General features: G+C 45.3%; 1 protein-coding gene across 1 annotated transcript in view; it reads left to right on the forward strand.

Annotated features, from left to right (window-relative positions):
• The first annotated feature begins 1,803 nt into the window (after window positions 1–1,803).
• LOC115652910 (transmembrane protease serine 11C-like) overlaps window positions 1,804–16,407 on the forward strand; it is a 63,935-nt gene continuing 49,331 nt past the window's right edge. The window contains exons 1-3 of the mRNA XM_030565558.1: window positions 1,804–2,091; window positions 12,184–12,305; window positions 13,202–13,320. Coding sequence (XP_030421418.1) covers window positions 1,940–2,091; window positions 12,184–12,305; window positions 13,202–13,320 — 393 coding nt within the window. The 5' untranslated portion in view covers window positions 1,804–1,939. The remainder of the gene's footprint in view (window positions 2,092–12,183; window positions 12,306–13,201; window positions 13,321–16,407) is intronic.

The raw sequence follows: 16,407 nt of genomic DNA on the forward strand, positions 1-16,407 counted from the left end.
CACCTAGGCCAACAAGGCCTAGGCCTAGGGCAGCAAATTTGCAGGGGCGGCAAATTTGCTCGTGACTCCTCCCCAGCTCTGCCCGTTCCCCAAATCCCCAGCCCGCCTCCTCTCCCCAGGCGCACTGCGCTTTCCTCCTCCCTCCCAGGCTTGCCGCACGAAAGTGCTGGGAGGGAGGGAGAAGCGAGTAACGGCTGATCGGAGGAGGTGGAGCAAAGGTGAGCTGGGGCCGGCAGGTGTGGGGAGTGACTTGGGGGGGGCAGGGAACGCTTCCTGCCCCAGCTCACCTCCACTCCACCGCTGCCATCCCCCGAGCGCCACAACTCCCCTTCTCCCACATTCCTCCCAGGCTTGCCGCAGGGGAGCAGAGGTGAGCTGGCGGAGGGGGAGAGGCGGGGCAGCAATTTTTTGAGGGCCATAGGGCGCCAAATTTGTTAATCCGCCACTGGGGGTGCCCCAAATTTTCAGGTGCCCTACGCAGCCGTGTATGCTGCGTATGCCTAAGGATGGCCCTGGAGACTAGATGACCCTTGCGGTCCCTTCCAACTCTATTGTTCTATGATTCTCCCCCAGGGCTTCCTTCTTGTTCCTGGGGGACTCCCAGGGAACACCTGCAGACGCCTTCCTCTCAGCCCCCTTCTACTTGCAGCTCCCTGGTTTTCAGTGCTGTCCCAGCCAGGCTTCGTTCTCGGCTAACCCTCACCCTCCTCCTCTCAGGGGATGCCAGGTGACCTAAGTGGCTCCTCAGGCCCTTGTTACCCCATCAGGGCTGTGTGGGGGGTGCATCCCCCATCACAGTAAGTGACTTGACCAAGGCTGTGGAGACAGTCAGTGTCAGACTGCCTTTCCAACCTGTCTTTGGGGTGAGGATTTCAGAAACACCTGTGGGAGCGAGACACCCAAATCCTATTGACAGTTCCTCTTAGGAAATAAGCATTTTTGAAAATCTCACCCTTAGTCCACTGGACCACGCTGCCCCTACATGTCAGGACAAGTCACACTAGGTGCCGACACAGGAGTGGGCATGACCTCAGCCAGTTAGCTGGTTTTGGGGTGGGGCACACAGCAGGCCTAATGCTATCAGCATAACCCTGGATAGCAGCTCCCCCCCAGCTGTGAACTGAACCAAAACCAGAGGGCCCCACCGCTGTGATTTCCAAAGACCCCAAAAGTCTGTCTTGAGGGACTGCGAATTACCTGCTCATTAGGAAAAATCAGGGGCAAGCTTTCAACCCCAGCAGTCAGCTCCTGTCTGCTTTTATCGTGCTCAAGGTTGTCTTTGCAAGGGAGAGGGATGGACACTCCCTCTAAATGAAAGACAGAACTCTTTGGTACACCTTCAAGGCTGCCCCGCATTACGTGTGAGGGCTGCAGCCATGAGCTACGCAGGCCCAAAGGCAGGGATTATGTTAATCACAAGGTGCCTAACATATCATTACCCAGCCTGATGCACACATAGTTGTGATCCCTGATGCCAAGTGAGTCTGGGAGGAGTGAGCAGCTGGGGAGAGTTGGCCAGGCAGAAGCCATTTGTTTTTGTATTCATTTATTTGCTCTCTGTACTCATCGTGTAGGAGGGGAGCTGTAGAAGGGCCAATGATGCAGGCTCAAGAACAGGGATTTGACCTGGAGTTCGCACTAGAGGGTGCTAGCATTTAGGTCACAGCCCAGTGACATCAGCTTGCCAAAAAGGGAGTAATACTGAAGGGAAATGTGAAGCGCTTCCTGTTATGAATCCTGTCTGGTGAAGAACAAGTCTTCTCCCCTAGCCTGTGTGGCCACCCTGCCATGTGAGCCCAGCAGTGTCAAGCACAACTGAGTGCTGATCGGCAGCTTGGCGTCTCCATGCTCACATCTGCTTGGGGTTTTATATGCATGCCAGTTCCTGCGTTTTGCAATAAACCCACACGCTGCTGAGTGTTGCACCACAAGCAGCTCAATGAAGACTTTTCGCTTACCATCCTATTCTCCCTGCAACACCCAGCCGTGCGATGACTTTATGTACCAGCAGCATTCACGGTGCTTTCGAGACTTCAGTCGATCCCAGCGAGGCTACCAAACCTACCGGGATGTGCCATGGGACCTTCAAAGGTAGGTGACGTGTTTAATCCGTCTGAGCTGGACTTGGGGGATGCTGTTTGTGGAGAGATTTTGTTTACGTTAAGATGTGTCTGAAGGACCTGGAGCGAGGCCCCCAGTCATCTCCTCTCTTCCCTGTTCCAAAACCCAGTGGCTTAACCTCTCCCCATCTCTCCCTGTGAGGATGCTTAGGCAAATGCTGCTCATGATTAGGGTGACAAGACAGCAAGTGTGAAAAATTGGGAGGGGAGTGAGGGGTAATAGGCGCCTATATCCGACAAAGCCCCGAATATCAGGACTATGCCTATAAAATTGGGACATTCGGTCACCCTACTCATGATTGACCATTCTGAAATGTACAGACTCCCAGAGGAGAAGGGATTCACTGCAGGGAAAGCAGGAGGAGAGGAAATTAACTGGAAGGTCACATATTGAAAGCGCAAGCTGGTGGAATGGCCTGGCTTAGTGGTTCTCCACCAGGGGTGCGCATATCCCTGTGGGGTATACAGAGGTCTTCCAAGGGATACATCAACTCACATAGATATTTGGCTAGTTTTACAATGGACAACATAAAACGCACTAGCGAAGTCAATACACACTACAATTTCATACACACAGTGACTCTATACTGCTCTATCTACTATACACTGAAATGTAAATACAATATTTATATTTAAATTGATTTTATGTGCTAAAAATGAGAGAGTCAGCTATTTGTCAGTATTAGTGTGCTGTGAGACTTTTTTGTGTTTTTATGTCTGATTTTGTAAGCAAGTCATTTTTCAGTGAGGTGAAACTTGTGGGTATACAAGACAAATCAGACTTCTGAGAGGGATACAGTATTCTGGAAAGGTTGAGAGCCACTGGTCTGGATAAAAGGGAGTCATGGTTTGGGGGGGTTCACGGGCTGGATGCGAGGGGAACTTAGGGTTTGATGGGTGGGTGGGGCTCATGGGCAGGATGACTCGGAGAGCCAGGTTTGATGCGGGAGTTGGATCATGGGCCAGAAAAGCAAATTCAAGTGTAAATCCTTAGCTAGACTTAACTAGACCTTAAAGCTTTGGCTTCCATTTAGAAATGTATCGTGGCTGAGGCTGTTCCCTTATATTTCCCCTAACTTAGCTGGTCCCTCCTGCCCCCAAGTAGAACAATTTAAGGTGCCTTTTTTTAAAGGGCAAAGCTTCTGTGGCATGAATCCTGTGTTTTTGCCTGTGTGACTAATTACTCAGGGACAGATTGTGATACCCTTTCCCTGAGCAGCTCCGTACTCCAAGTGATCCCACTGAAATTGACAAAGAAACTATTATCTCCAGGGAGTAGTTTATTATGGAGTTAAAAGAATAAGGTCCTGATCCTGCAATGCCATTGCATTGCAAGCTCGGGGGTCTAATTTAGTAAGACATTTTACTGTTGATGAAGTTTAACATATTTTAAATTTACTGATGGTTATAATCTCTCCCTGGAAACTTGAAACAAAAAAAAATGTTGGTTCTGGGTTGGTGAGATTTAGTCTTTAAATGCACTGAAACTTTTTTTTAAGATTGTACAAAATATGGCATTGTCTTTGCAAACCAATACAAAGGAAAAGAACTAGTTCAACCTGTGTTCTTCCTAACTGTAGCAGCACCCTTTGCAACTTTTAATCTGTAATAGGATATGCATCTATTCAGCTACTGTGCATTTTAATATGGAAACAAAGCACCAGTGCGATCTTGCACAGTGGTGAATTTGTGCATGTAAGTGATGATGGAATGCAGACTAGGGTGACCAGATGTCCTGATTTTATAGTGACAGTCTTGGTATCTGGGGCTTTTTCTTATATAGGCACCTATTACCCCCCACCCCATCCCAATTTTTCATACTTACTGTCTGGTCGCCCTAATGCAGAGTAAGGATGAGATGGGCCATGGAGCTGCCTCTCAGAGCATGAAACTGGATAGAAAAATATCACGGTCGTTTTTCATTTGTGATTTCTTGAAGCAGAGAACTGAAAGGTTTTTTTGCATATAGGTGTGACACTGTATCTCAGGGGCTTGTCTATACACAAGCTGTTGTAGTATATTATAATACTATCCTATGGTATGTTTAAAGCAGTACAACCCTCCTATTGCGAATGCAGTTATACTGGTATAAAGGTGCTTATATTGATATAGCTTATTTCTTTAAGAGATGGGAAATATATAATACTGGTATGAGGGACTTTTTATATTGATAAAACTACGTCCACGCTAGAGGTTGTAACAATATAACAATTTTGTTATAAGAAAAAAAATCACACCTCTAACCAAAATAGTTATGCCAGTACAAAAACTGCATTGATCAGGCCTGAGTAATGTGTATAGCCTCCTTCTGTTTGGAAAGAAAGCTTGCCATTTGGAGATCATGTAAAAGAATTGCATCACTCATCCTGCAGCTACAGGGCAAATCTCTGAATTCAATTGTAGATCTGGGAAGCAAGGGAGTACACTAGCTTGACTTCTCAGAAGGCTCATCTCGTGAAAGAAATTTCTAAGTGCCCCGCACAGAACCCCATCCTGGCTAAGGCTCACTGTACTGCACTGACGTCAGAGGAGCTTTCGTTAGGTGTGAATTCAAGTGAGTTTTGGAACAAGAACAGTCATGAGCTATTGGAGCTGCAGCACCTGCCTTATCTCACTAATACAGCAATCACATTATTCCTTACTGAAAATACATTGCGACAAACCTGCGCAGGAAATAGAAATCAGAACCTTCAGGGCGTTGGTGGTGCTGAGAACTACAGCTAATGACTCTGTTGTTCATTCGAAAGCAGCATGGGAGCATTTCAATGACGGTTGAATCAGCATTGGCTCTTGTTTGTACATGCGCAGCTAGGTTTGTTTGTATTTTTTATAAAGCAGGCTCTGCCAGCTTTAGGGAAGTTGGGATCCCTATTCAAATTTAGCAGCTGGTGCCTTTCTCTGTAATTGAGCCAAGGTCCCAGTTCAATCCACCTCCCCCTAAATTTTGGAAAGTTCAAATCTAGGTCCCTGATCCAGCACAAGACACCTAAATACCTACTTAATCTGAAGTCTTTGAGTGCTGTAATGTACTTTTAGATGGGCATATTGCAATTTGGAGACAATTGCATTACAAGTAACAGATTTTGGTTTCATGTTGCCAAAGAACTGTCATAACCAACAGCAAGTTTAAAAGACATGCTACAGCACACACAAAAATCCAGTGGGACTTGTGTGGCTAAAGTTAAGTATGTACTGAAGGGTTTTTTTCCTTTTTTTCTGGATTGGGGCTCTGTAGGCGAATCTGAGCTTTGCAGGCTATTGGGCCCAACTATAACTGGAATGCTGAAGTCATTATCCTGTCATTATCCTGTTCAGTGATGCATCTTTTTAGAACTTTTTAAAGCCAGTCTGACAGCAAGCACTTGGAAAGACTGTACAGGGAGCAAGCCCTCAACAGACAAGGACCCCATTTGGTCTTGTTCATGTTCGATCTCTTTGTGGTCTGTGTTCCGAATGCAGCCTGGAGTGAGTGGATGCATCCATTGCCCCCATGGGAGACTGTGGTCCAAATGCCATGGTGATGTAAACAGCAGGGATAGTTACACACGTTGCACTGAAAAATGGGTGTAGGTGGTGAAGTACTGTAACTTGCATTCATTTGGCATTCAGTTGGTGATCAAAATGCGTGTAAATTGCAGGCCAATGGAGGCAGAAGGGGTGTGTGTATTGCAGGAAAGGGTAATGTGCCTTTTGCCCCCACATCCTATTTTAACTTACGCCACCGCTTCTCAAAACACTCCTGAGGCCAGCACTGGCCCTGGTGTCAGCGGTTGCATGTCTCATTGAATCAGACTTGAAACTGATTATTAAAGGAGCTAAACATGGTCCCCAGGCAACACCAAGCCAGTGCAAGTTCCTCTCATTTTGTACAGCTGGGACCAGATCCTGATCCCACTGAAATCCAAGTAAAATGCTTTGTGATTCAGTGGGACCATGATTTGATTCTTGTGGAGTTAATGAAAGTTATGTCCTTTGCCACTTTCACCCATTTTCTAACCAGTTTACGCCCGAGATATCACCCAGACCATCAAGTAGGCTGCTGCAGTGTGAGGGTCGGTATCTCTAGATCTTCAGAGTATGCAGTATCTTGAACTCTGCATTGCTTATGGGGAAACGTAAGGAGGAGCTCTTCAGTGAGAGGTGACTTCATCGCTAGTCCTAATGCAGATTGTTTTAACGACTAGAAATGTGGCCAAGAGGGGCCCCCCACTATAGGATCATAGAAATGTAGGGCTGGAAGGGACCTCAAGAAGTCGAGGCAGGACCAAGTCAACCTAGACCATCCCTGACAGGTGTTTGTCCAACCTGTTCTTAACGTTCCAATGATGGAGATTCCACAACTTCCCTTGGAAGCCTGTCCAGGATTTAACTACCCTTATAGCTAGAAAGTATTTCCTGATATTTAACCTACGTCTTTGCTGCAGATTAAGCCCATTACTTTTTGGCCCAACTTCAGAGGACACCGAAAACAAATATATGCTGTCCTCTTCATAACGGCCCTTAACAGATTTGAAGGCTATCAGGTCTCCCCACAATCTTCTATACTCAAGATTAAACATGCTCAGTTTTTTAAACATTTTCTCATAGGTCAGGTTTTCTAAACCTTTGATCATTTTGTTACTTTTTTCTGGACTTTCTCCAATTTGTCCACCTATCTCCTAAATTGTGGTGCCCAGAAGTGGGCACAGGACTCCAGCTGAGGCCTCACCAGTGTCAAGTAGACAAGAACATAAGAACATAAGAACGGCAATATTGGGTCAGACCAAAGGTCCATCTAGCCCAGTATCCTGTCTACCAACAGTGGCCAATGCCAGGTGCCCCAGAGGGAGTGAACCTAACAGGTAATGATCAAGTGATCTCTCTCCTGCCATCCAGCTCCACCCTCTGACAAACAAACAGAGTCTAAGGACACCATTCCTTACCCATCCTGGCTAATAGCCATTAATGGACTTAACCTCCATGAATTTATCCAATTCTCTTTTAAACGCTGTTATAGTCCTACCTTTACAACTTCCTCAAGCAAGGAGTTCCACAAGTTGACTGTGCGCTGTGTGAAGAAGAACTTCCTTGTATTTGTTTTAAACCTGCTGCCTATTAATTTCATTTGGTGGCCCCTAGTTCTTGTATTATGGGAATAAGTAAATAACTTTTCCTTATCCACTTTCTCCACATCACTCATGATTTTATATACCTCTATCATATCCTCCCTTAGTCTCCTCTTTTCCAAGCTGAAAAGTCCTAGCCTCTTTAATCTTTCCTTATATGGGACCCTCTCCAAACCCCTAATCATTTTAGTTGCCCTTCTCTGAACCTTTTCTAGTGCTAGTATTTTTTTTTGAGAGGAGGCAACCACATCTGTAAGCAGTATTCAAGATGTGGACGTATCATCAGTTTATATAAAGGCAATAATATATTCTCCGTCTTATTCTCTATCCCCTTTTTAATGATTCCTAACATCCTGTTTGCTTTTTTGACCGCCTCTGCACACTGCATGGACATCTTCAGAGAACTATCCACGCTGACTCCAAGATCTTTTTCCTAATTTGTTGTAGCTAAATTAGCCCCCATCATATTGTGTGTATAGTTGGGGTTATATTTTCCAATGTGCATTACTTTACATTTATCTACATTAAATTTCATTTGCCATTTTGTTGCCCAGTCACTTAGTTTTGTGAGATCTTTTTGAAGTTCTTCACAGTCTGCTTTGGTCTTAACTAGCTTGAGCAGTTCAGTAGCATCTGCAAACTTTGCCACCTCACTGTTTACCCTTTCTCTAGATCATTTATGAATAAGTTGAATAGGATTGGTCCTAGGACTGACCCTTGGGGAACACCACTAGTTACCCCTCTCCATTCTGAGAATTTACCATTAATTCCTACCCTTTGTTCCCTATCTTGTAGCCAGTTCTCAGTCCACGAAAGGACCTTCCCTTTTATCCCATGACAACTTAATTTACACAAGAACCTTTGGTGAGGGACCTTGTCAAAGGCTTTCTGGAAATCTAAGTACACTATGTCCACTGGATCTCCCTTGTCCACATGTTTGTTGACTCCTTCAAAGAACTCTAGTAAGACACGATTTCACTTTAGAGAAACCATGTTGACTTTTGCCCAACAATTTATGTTCTTTTATGTGTCTGACAATTTTATTCTTTACTATTATTTCGACTAATTTGCCCGGTACCGACGTTAGACTTACTGGTCTGTAATTTTCAGGATCACCTCTAGAGCCATTTTTAAATATTGATGTTACATTAGCTATCTTCCAGTCGTTGGGTACAGAAGCTGATTTAAAGGACAGGTTACAAACTCTAGTTAATAGTTCCGCAACTTCACATTTGAATTCTTTCAGAACTCTTGGGTGAATGCCATCTGGTCCTGATGACTTGTTAATGTTAAGTTTATCCATTAATTCCAAAACCTCCTCTAGTGACCCTTCAGTCTGTGACAGTTCCTCAGATTTGTCACCTACAACAACCGGCTCAGGTTTGGGAATCTCCCTAACATCCTCAGCTGTGAAGACTGAAGCAAAGAATTCGTTTAGTTTCTCCGCAATGACTTTATTGTCTTTAAGCGCTCCTTTTCTATCTCTATCATTGAGGGGCCCCTCTGGTTGTATAGCAGGCTTCCTAATTCTGATTATTACCACCTTTGGAGTTTTTGGCTAGCCGTTCTTCAAACTCCTCTTTGGCTTTTCTTATTACATTTTTACACTTCATTTGGCAGTGTTTATGTTCTTTTCTATTTACCTCACTAGGATTTGACTTCCACTCTTTAAAGGAAGTCTTTTTATCTCTCACTGCTTCTTTTACATGGTTGTTAAGCCACGATGGCACTTTTTTAGTTCTTTTACTGTGTTTCTTAATTTGGGGTATACATTTAAGTTGGGCCTCTATTATGGTGTCTTTAAAAAGTGCCCATGCAGCTTGCAGGGATTTCACTTTAGTCACAGTACCTTTTAATTTCTGTTTAACTAACCCCCTCATTTTTGCATAGTTTCCCTTTTTAAAATTAAATGCCACAGTGTTGGCCTGTTGAGATGTTCTTCCCACAACAGGGATGTTAAATGTCATTATATTATGGTCACTATTTCCAAGCGGTCCTGTTACAATTACCTCTTGGACCAGCTCCTGTGCTCCACTCAGGACTAAATCTAGAGTTGCCTCTCCCCTTGTGAGTTCCCATACCAACTGCTCCAAGAAACAGTCATTTAAGGTATTGAGAAATTTTGTCTCTGCATTTCATCCTGAGGTGACGTGTTCCCCAGTCAATATGGGGATAATTGAAATCCCCCACTATTATTGGGTTCTTAATTTTGATAGCCTCTCTAATCTCCCTCAGCATTTCATCATCACTATCACTGTCCTGGTCAGGTGGTCAATAATAGATCCCTAATGTTATATTCTTATTAGAGCATGAAATTACTATCCATAGAGATTGTATGGAACATGTGGATTCACTTAAGATTTTTACTTCATTTGAGTCTACATTTTCTTTCACATATAGTGCCACTCCCTGCCCTGCATGACCTGTTTTGTCCTTCCGATATATTTTGTACCCCGGAATGATTGTGTTCCATTGATTGCTCTCAGTCCACCAGGTTTCTGTGATGCCTATTATATCAATATCCTCCTTTATCACAAGGCACTCTAGTTCACCCATCTTATTATTTAGACTTCCAGCATTTGTGTACAAGCACTTTAAAAACTTGTCCCTGTTTATTTGTCTGCCCTTGTCTTATGTGCCAGATGCCTTTTTATGTGAATGTTTCTCGTCTGATCTGGCCCTTATATTATCCTCTTCCATCCTCTGTTCCTGACTAAAACCTTGAGAATCTCGATCAATAGACTCTCCTCTAAGAGAAGTCTCTGTCCAATCCACATGCTCCTCTGCAGCAGTCGGCTTTCCCCCATCTCCTAGTTTAAAAACTGCTCTACAACCTTTTTAATGTTTAGTGCCAGCAGTCTGGTTCCACTTTGGTTTAGGTGGAGCCCATCTCTCCTGTATAGGCTCCTCCCATCCCAAATGTTTCCCCAGTTCCTAATGAATGTAAACCCCTCCTCTCTACACCATCGTCTCATCCATGCATTCAAACTCTGAAGCTCTACCTGCCTACCTGGCCCTGCGCATGGAACTGGGAGCATTTCTGAGAATGCCACCATAGAGGTCCTGGATTTCAGTCTCTTCCCTAGAAGCCTGAATTTGGCCTGCAGGGCATCTCTTCTACCCTTCTCTATGTCATTGGTACCTACATGCACCACGACCACCGGCTCCTCCCCAGCACTACACATAAGTCTGTCTAGATGCCTCAAGAGATCCACAACCTTTGCACCAGGCAGGCAAGTCACTATACAGTTCTCCCGGTCATCACAAACCCAGCTATCTATGTTTCTAATGATCAAACCTTCCATTATTAACACCTGCCTTTTCCTAGTAACTGGAGCTCTCTCCCCCGGAGAGGTAACCTCAGTGCAAGAGGATACCCCAATACTATCTGGAAGCAGGGTCTCAATTATGGGAAGGTTTCCCTCTGCTCCCATAGACTGCTCTGCTTCCCTGGGCCTTTCATCCTCCTCAACAGCGCAGGGGCTGTCTGACCGGAGGTGGGACAATTCTACAGTGTCCCGGAAAGCCTCATCAACATACCTCTCTGCCTCTCTTAGCTCCTCCAGTTCTGCTACTCTGGCCTTCAAAGCCCTTACGTGGTCTCTGAGGGCCAGGAGCTCCTTGCACCGCTTGCACACATCCGCCATCCACCCACAGGGCAGGTAATCATACATGCCGCGCTCAGCACAATAAACTGGATAGCTCCCACGCTGCTGCTGCGCTTCTGCCTCCATTGTCTCTTAGTTAATGAAGGAGTTGTTTAAAGCAAGAAGTTTTGACTGTAGACTAGTTTATAGGTTTTAAAACAAAAAACAGCAAGGGGCCTTTGCCCCCTTCCCACTCCCCTTCCAAACTCCCTTGCGAAACTCCCTGTTAGCAGCCCCTGTTCGCAAAGCTCTCATGTCTTACATACAACACTTCCTGTTAATACACCCCAGAATGATTTTAGCCTTTTTTGCAACTGCATCCCATTGTTGATTCATATTCAATTTGTGATCCACTATAACCCTCAGATCCTTTTCAGGAGTACTACCAGTTATATCCTCCACTCAATTATCTAAGTAATTAATAAAAATATTGAATAGTACCAGACCCAGGACTGACCCCCAAGGGGTCCCAGTAGATATATCCTCTCATTTTGATAGTAAACCGTTGATACTTTGAGTGCTATCTTTCAACCAGGTTTGCATCCACCTTCTAATAATTTTATCTAGACCACATTTCACTAGTTTGCTTATGAGAATGCCATGTGAGACTGTGTCAAAAGCCTTACTAAAATCAAGATCTGTCGTGTCAACTGCTTTCCTCCTATTCACTAGGCCAGTAACCCTGTCAAAGAAGGAAATTAGGTTGGCATAATTTGTTCTTGACAATTCCATGCTGGCTATTCCTTATAACCCTATGATCCTCTAGGTCCTTACAAACTGATTGTTTAATAATTTGTTCCAGTATCTTTCCAGTGTTGAATTTAGGCCGATTGGTCTATAATACCTTGGATTCTATTTGTTCCCCTTTTTAAAGAGAGGTATAATGTTTGACCTATCTCACTGCCAACTCTTGTGATTTTACTGCAAGTCTCATGATATTTGGTGTCTTTATTAGAAATCCTGCTCCTGGAGTTATGTGAACCTGTTGGCTTTCATTTAAAGAAGGTAGTAGGTTTTTAGAACACTTGACCATGAAGAGAAGTTTGAAAATGTGACCCAGGCGACCCCTAAAGGTTCAATAACCAGAAAGCAAATAGAAAGAACCCAGCACTTGTTTTTCCTAAACTCTCATGATTGTAAAGCCAATCTTGTGATTTTTAAGGGTCGACTCAGGCTTTTTGACTGTTTAGGGTGGCAGCAGCACCCTGGAGCATTTTGTCTGGGATGGGGAGGTCGCGGGGGAAATGACAGATTGGGATTATTGGTACATTTACTAATAGCAGGGGATGTTTTTCCCCCTTTGCTTTTCAGAGTTCAGAAGTTGGCCACCAAACCGAGATTTTTCAAGCCCTGGAAGAGTGCTCTAATCGCCGTGGCTATAGCGATGGCAGCAGCAATCACCTTTGGCCTCCTGGTGTATTTTTTGGCCTATGGTAAGTATTGTGTTGATTTCACTGTTTGGGCAGGTGGTATGGTGCAGCTGCCTCAGGTTCAGGTGCTTTGCACGTTACTGGGAGCCAGTGTTTCCATCAGCAGAATTAAAACTCATCTCGGAGGGAATTACCACCAACTTCGACATCTCCTGCTTCTTTCCCCCTTCAGCAATCTCTGCTCCATGCTGCCTCCTGCCACATGGGGTAGCAAGTATCACTGTCGCTATTGTCTCTCGGTCATAAGGCCACTGTCTTGTACTCTTTTCAGATCCTTCCTCTAAACCCACCTCTGCTGTGATGCCTGCACATCACTGCCGTGTGGCTCTGGTTTGCCAAGTAACCAGCGCTTCCTGAGAAACTATCCGTTCTGTTGGTCCCTTCATCTCTCACCCGGCCTGTCTCATTCGGACTGTGAGCTCTTCTTTGCTATGTGCCTGTACAGTGCCTGGCCCGATGGGACCCTGATCCTTGAGTGTGGTTCCTAAGCACCACTGCAACACACACAGTTGTGGGTCAGCCCGGGAGGGCAGTGGGCCCATTCGATATTTCTTGCCCATGCTCTGGTGCCATGTGGGGTTGAATATGAACTGCAGCTTGTTGGCAGAGAGGTTGATGGGGATACCCTCCTGGGGAATCGGATGATCTGCCCCCTCATTGTTACAGCTCTGTTCAGTCCACATGGAAAGGTCAACCCCCACCCCTGTTCTATTCAACAGGAAGCTTTTATCCACTGCTGCCAGCTCTTGCACCGCTGCCATCTTAATGGCATTAATGCAGGTGAAAGCCTGCCCACTCTTGGGCCATCAAATGTTTTCCCAGGAAACCCCAGAGTGGTCTGAGTCAGCCCTTGATGGGCTGTAATGCAAGTATTCCCCATTCCTTTTCTTTCCTTTCAGATCAGAGGCTGTTCTATTACAATGGCAACTTTAAAGTCACTAGTATCCAGTACAGTGATGTCCTGGCCAGACAATCCTCAGGAGAGTTTAGAGACCAGAGCGGAAGGATCGAGAGACTGGTATGTTGGGATTTCTCTCTGCTGCTGATCATTGAACATGCAGGGGGTGATATAACGTAAAATCAGAATGATGCGCTGTTATGCCATAAAGCTCCGACTCCTGTCCCCTAAGCTCCAGGGCTGGCCTGTGTCAGGGTTTGCTTATCTCTGACAGCCGCCAACTTGGCCAACACGCTTGGGATTCAACCAGGGATGTCCAGAGCTAGAAGCATGAGCTGCTACAGGTGGCTTGAGTTCCCCAGCTCCCTTGGACCTTTATCATGTACCCAGAAACGTTTCCTCTTGTAAAACATTCACCACTCTGCTTTCTGGCTCCCACCCAATAGAAAAATGGTACCATTTCTCCTTCCCTGCTTTTTCTTTTAACCTCCGATGTTCTATCCCAAAAGGATCAATGGAATGTATTCAGACTACCTTCGTAAAATTGCCTGTGGCAATTTAGAAAACAACTCAGTATATAAATGAATAATGACAGACTCTTACTGGATCGAATCCTGCCCCTTAATGAAACCAATGGCAAAACTCCAGCTGACATAGCTGAGAGAAAGAAGGGCTGTCTGTGGTATTTGGAGCAGTTCCTCTACTCTGGGGCAGTTCTAGGAGAAACATTTCCTCTACTCCTGAGATTCCTCCTAATTCAGCCCAATTCGCTCCAGACAATTCAAAGAATTCTTATTAATTGGCAGTTTTCTCAGCATTTCGATCCAAAAGGTTTTCATCCATTTGTTAAAACCCAGCTTCTTGTCCCTTTGTTGTCATTGTTCTTGCTTCCTAATTCATCTGGATTTACTCGAATCCCTCTGGGTTCAGTGTTTTAACAGCCATAAGCCTCCACTTTGCCATTAATCACAGGGATGCTTTGTAGATAAATGCAGCATGTTTCCTAATGATAAACACGGTGAGCAAAGGTGAATCATCCTAACAATTAGATATGCTCAAACCACCTGTTGTGCAACTCCTGGCAGTTTCTCCCTGCTCCGATCCTTGTCTGAATAGGCATCCTTCATCCATACTCAGAACAGGTCAAAGATGAGTTGCCTTTAAAGAGCTGGTAGAATACAGGGGAGAGTGACTCCAATACCTTCCCTGCTAGCAGCTGCGTACACATTTGTACTCAGTGCCACTTTGGTGCTGAGCACCAACACAGCAAGTATGAATAACGCTTCCTGCTTCCTTATCTCCTCGAAGGCCGACAGGAAGGTCGGAAATCATGCCAGAGCGCTGATGAGCTTGGTGCACCAAGCAGCACCCAACAATTGACATGAAAGTCTAGCATACATATTCCCGGGGCGAAGCTGGGAGCTGGAGGAAATGGGGAAGTAGATGATGAAAGGTTTCTGCTCCCTGGCTTGCTTACCCTGAGTGGACCTTAGAGTTCCCTCAGCACTTTCTGAGAGAGCAAGACGTTAGCCTGGGGACCTGATCCAATCTCAGCTCAGGTTGTGCTATTCGGGCTAACTGGATAAGGTATCTTCCCTTCCCACCCTAAAATACACTCAACCAGATCTCCTCCTCCTGTATGTGGTATCTAGGGAGCCAAGAAGCAGGGACAGGGTTCATAGTTTCTGGATGTCCCCGCCAAGCTTATTTTATAGTGGACCCCCCTTACTACCCATCTGATCTCCTCCTAGACTCCTCAGATACCATTTCTTCTCTGCTGGCTTTTCTGCATCCCCGCTCCACCCCCCTAAACCCCACAGTTCCTGCCTTTCCCCATGTCAGATTTTAGTTCGGTTTCCTTTGCCCCCACAAAATCCATCTGTTTTCCCTCAGGCCCCCACAGAGGCCAGCTTCCTGTCCCTCTCAATAATAACCTCAATGGGGGTGCACAGCTCTAGCGCCAGCCTCAGCTCTGCCCTGGTCCAGCCACCTAAGGGCTGTGCATCTGTAGTGGTTACCTTGGCTCACTGTGGTTGAGGTGCCTCAGCTCTCCATGCGGTGGCTTATCTGGGTGACTTCAACCCCGGCAGTAGCACTGCAGGGCCCCAAGTAGGGAGAGGGCTGCAGGGGCGGGGCTTTCCTTTTGAGATGGCTTGAAAATCCCCACTTTCAGATTCCTCTTCCTTTGCCATTGGCCTGGCCAGGTCCATCCCTCCATCCCTTGTCCCTACACCCCCGCATTGAATTTAGACCCCTCCTCCAGCCTTGTCTCCCATTACTCTCCTACTGGGGTGTGGTATTTAGCCAGCTTCTGACTGGGTGGGCAGTGATTGTGGAGGTGTCAGTGGCAGCGCGGCTCCAGAACAAACTATGCGGCCAAAGGAGAAGTGTAGAGGGGCCAGATCTCTACACATATGCCCCAAGAGCTGTGGGGGTGGAACTGGATTTCCCCAAGAAATATCAGTCTGTGCAGGTTTGCAAGTCTGCCTCGTCTTCCTTCATGATAATTTGAATCCCCCCTTCCCATTCCAGCTCTGACAGCGTGTCAGCAGGGGGGGTGTACGGATCAATGCAGCATGTATAAAGCTTTTAGGTTTCCTTTCAGATGGAAGGTGCTAGATGCGTATATATGAAGGCCAGATGGGACTATAATGATCATCTACTCTGACCTCCTATAAAACACAGGCCATGGGATTTCACCCAGTTACTCTTGAACCTAGCCCATATCTTGAAGTTGATCAAGAGCATCTTCTTTACAAAGACATCTAAGCTTGAATTAAAGACTTCAAGAAGTGGAGAATCTACCACATCCTTATGTATAAAAGTTTAGGATAGGCTTACTTCAGTGAATATCACTCTTGAAATATAATACCTGAGTATGTTTGAGAACAAATAATGTGGGTTTGCAGATACTACATTGTCAGAGCATCAAATCCAGTTACTTCTCTACCAAATATTGTAAAGTACTTAAAAACACTGGAAAATTATTATTAAAATTTAGAAATGCTATAAGAAAAGTATTGTAGAGCATGCTATACAAATACATTTATTGTCAATGGGAAAGTATTACAAAATGGATTGTGGGGAAAATGGTCAGTTTTGAAATGAACTACACTGAAGTGGCTGTCTTGGAACTGGGTATAGGAAAGGAGTTCCAGGTTAGATTACCAGGATGATATGGGAGAGATTCTGTCGTATTTACACCGA

Source organism: Gopherus evgoodei, chromosome 5 (genome assembly GCF_007399415.2).
Source record: "Gopherus evgoodei ecotype Sinaloan lineage chromosome 5, rGopEvg1_v1.p, whole genome shotgun sequence".
NCBI lineage: Eukaryota > Metazoa > Chordata > Testudines > Testudinidae > Gopherus > Gopherus evgoodei.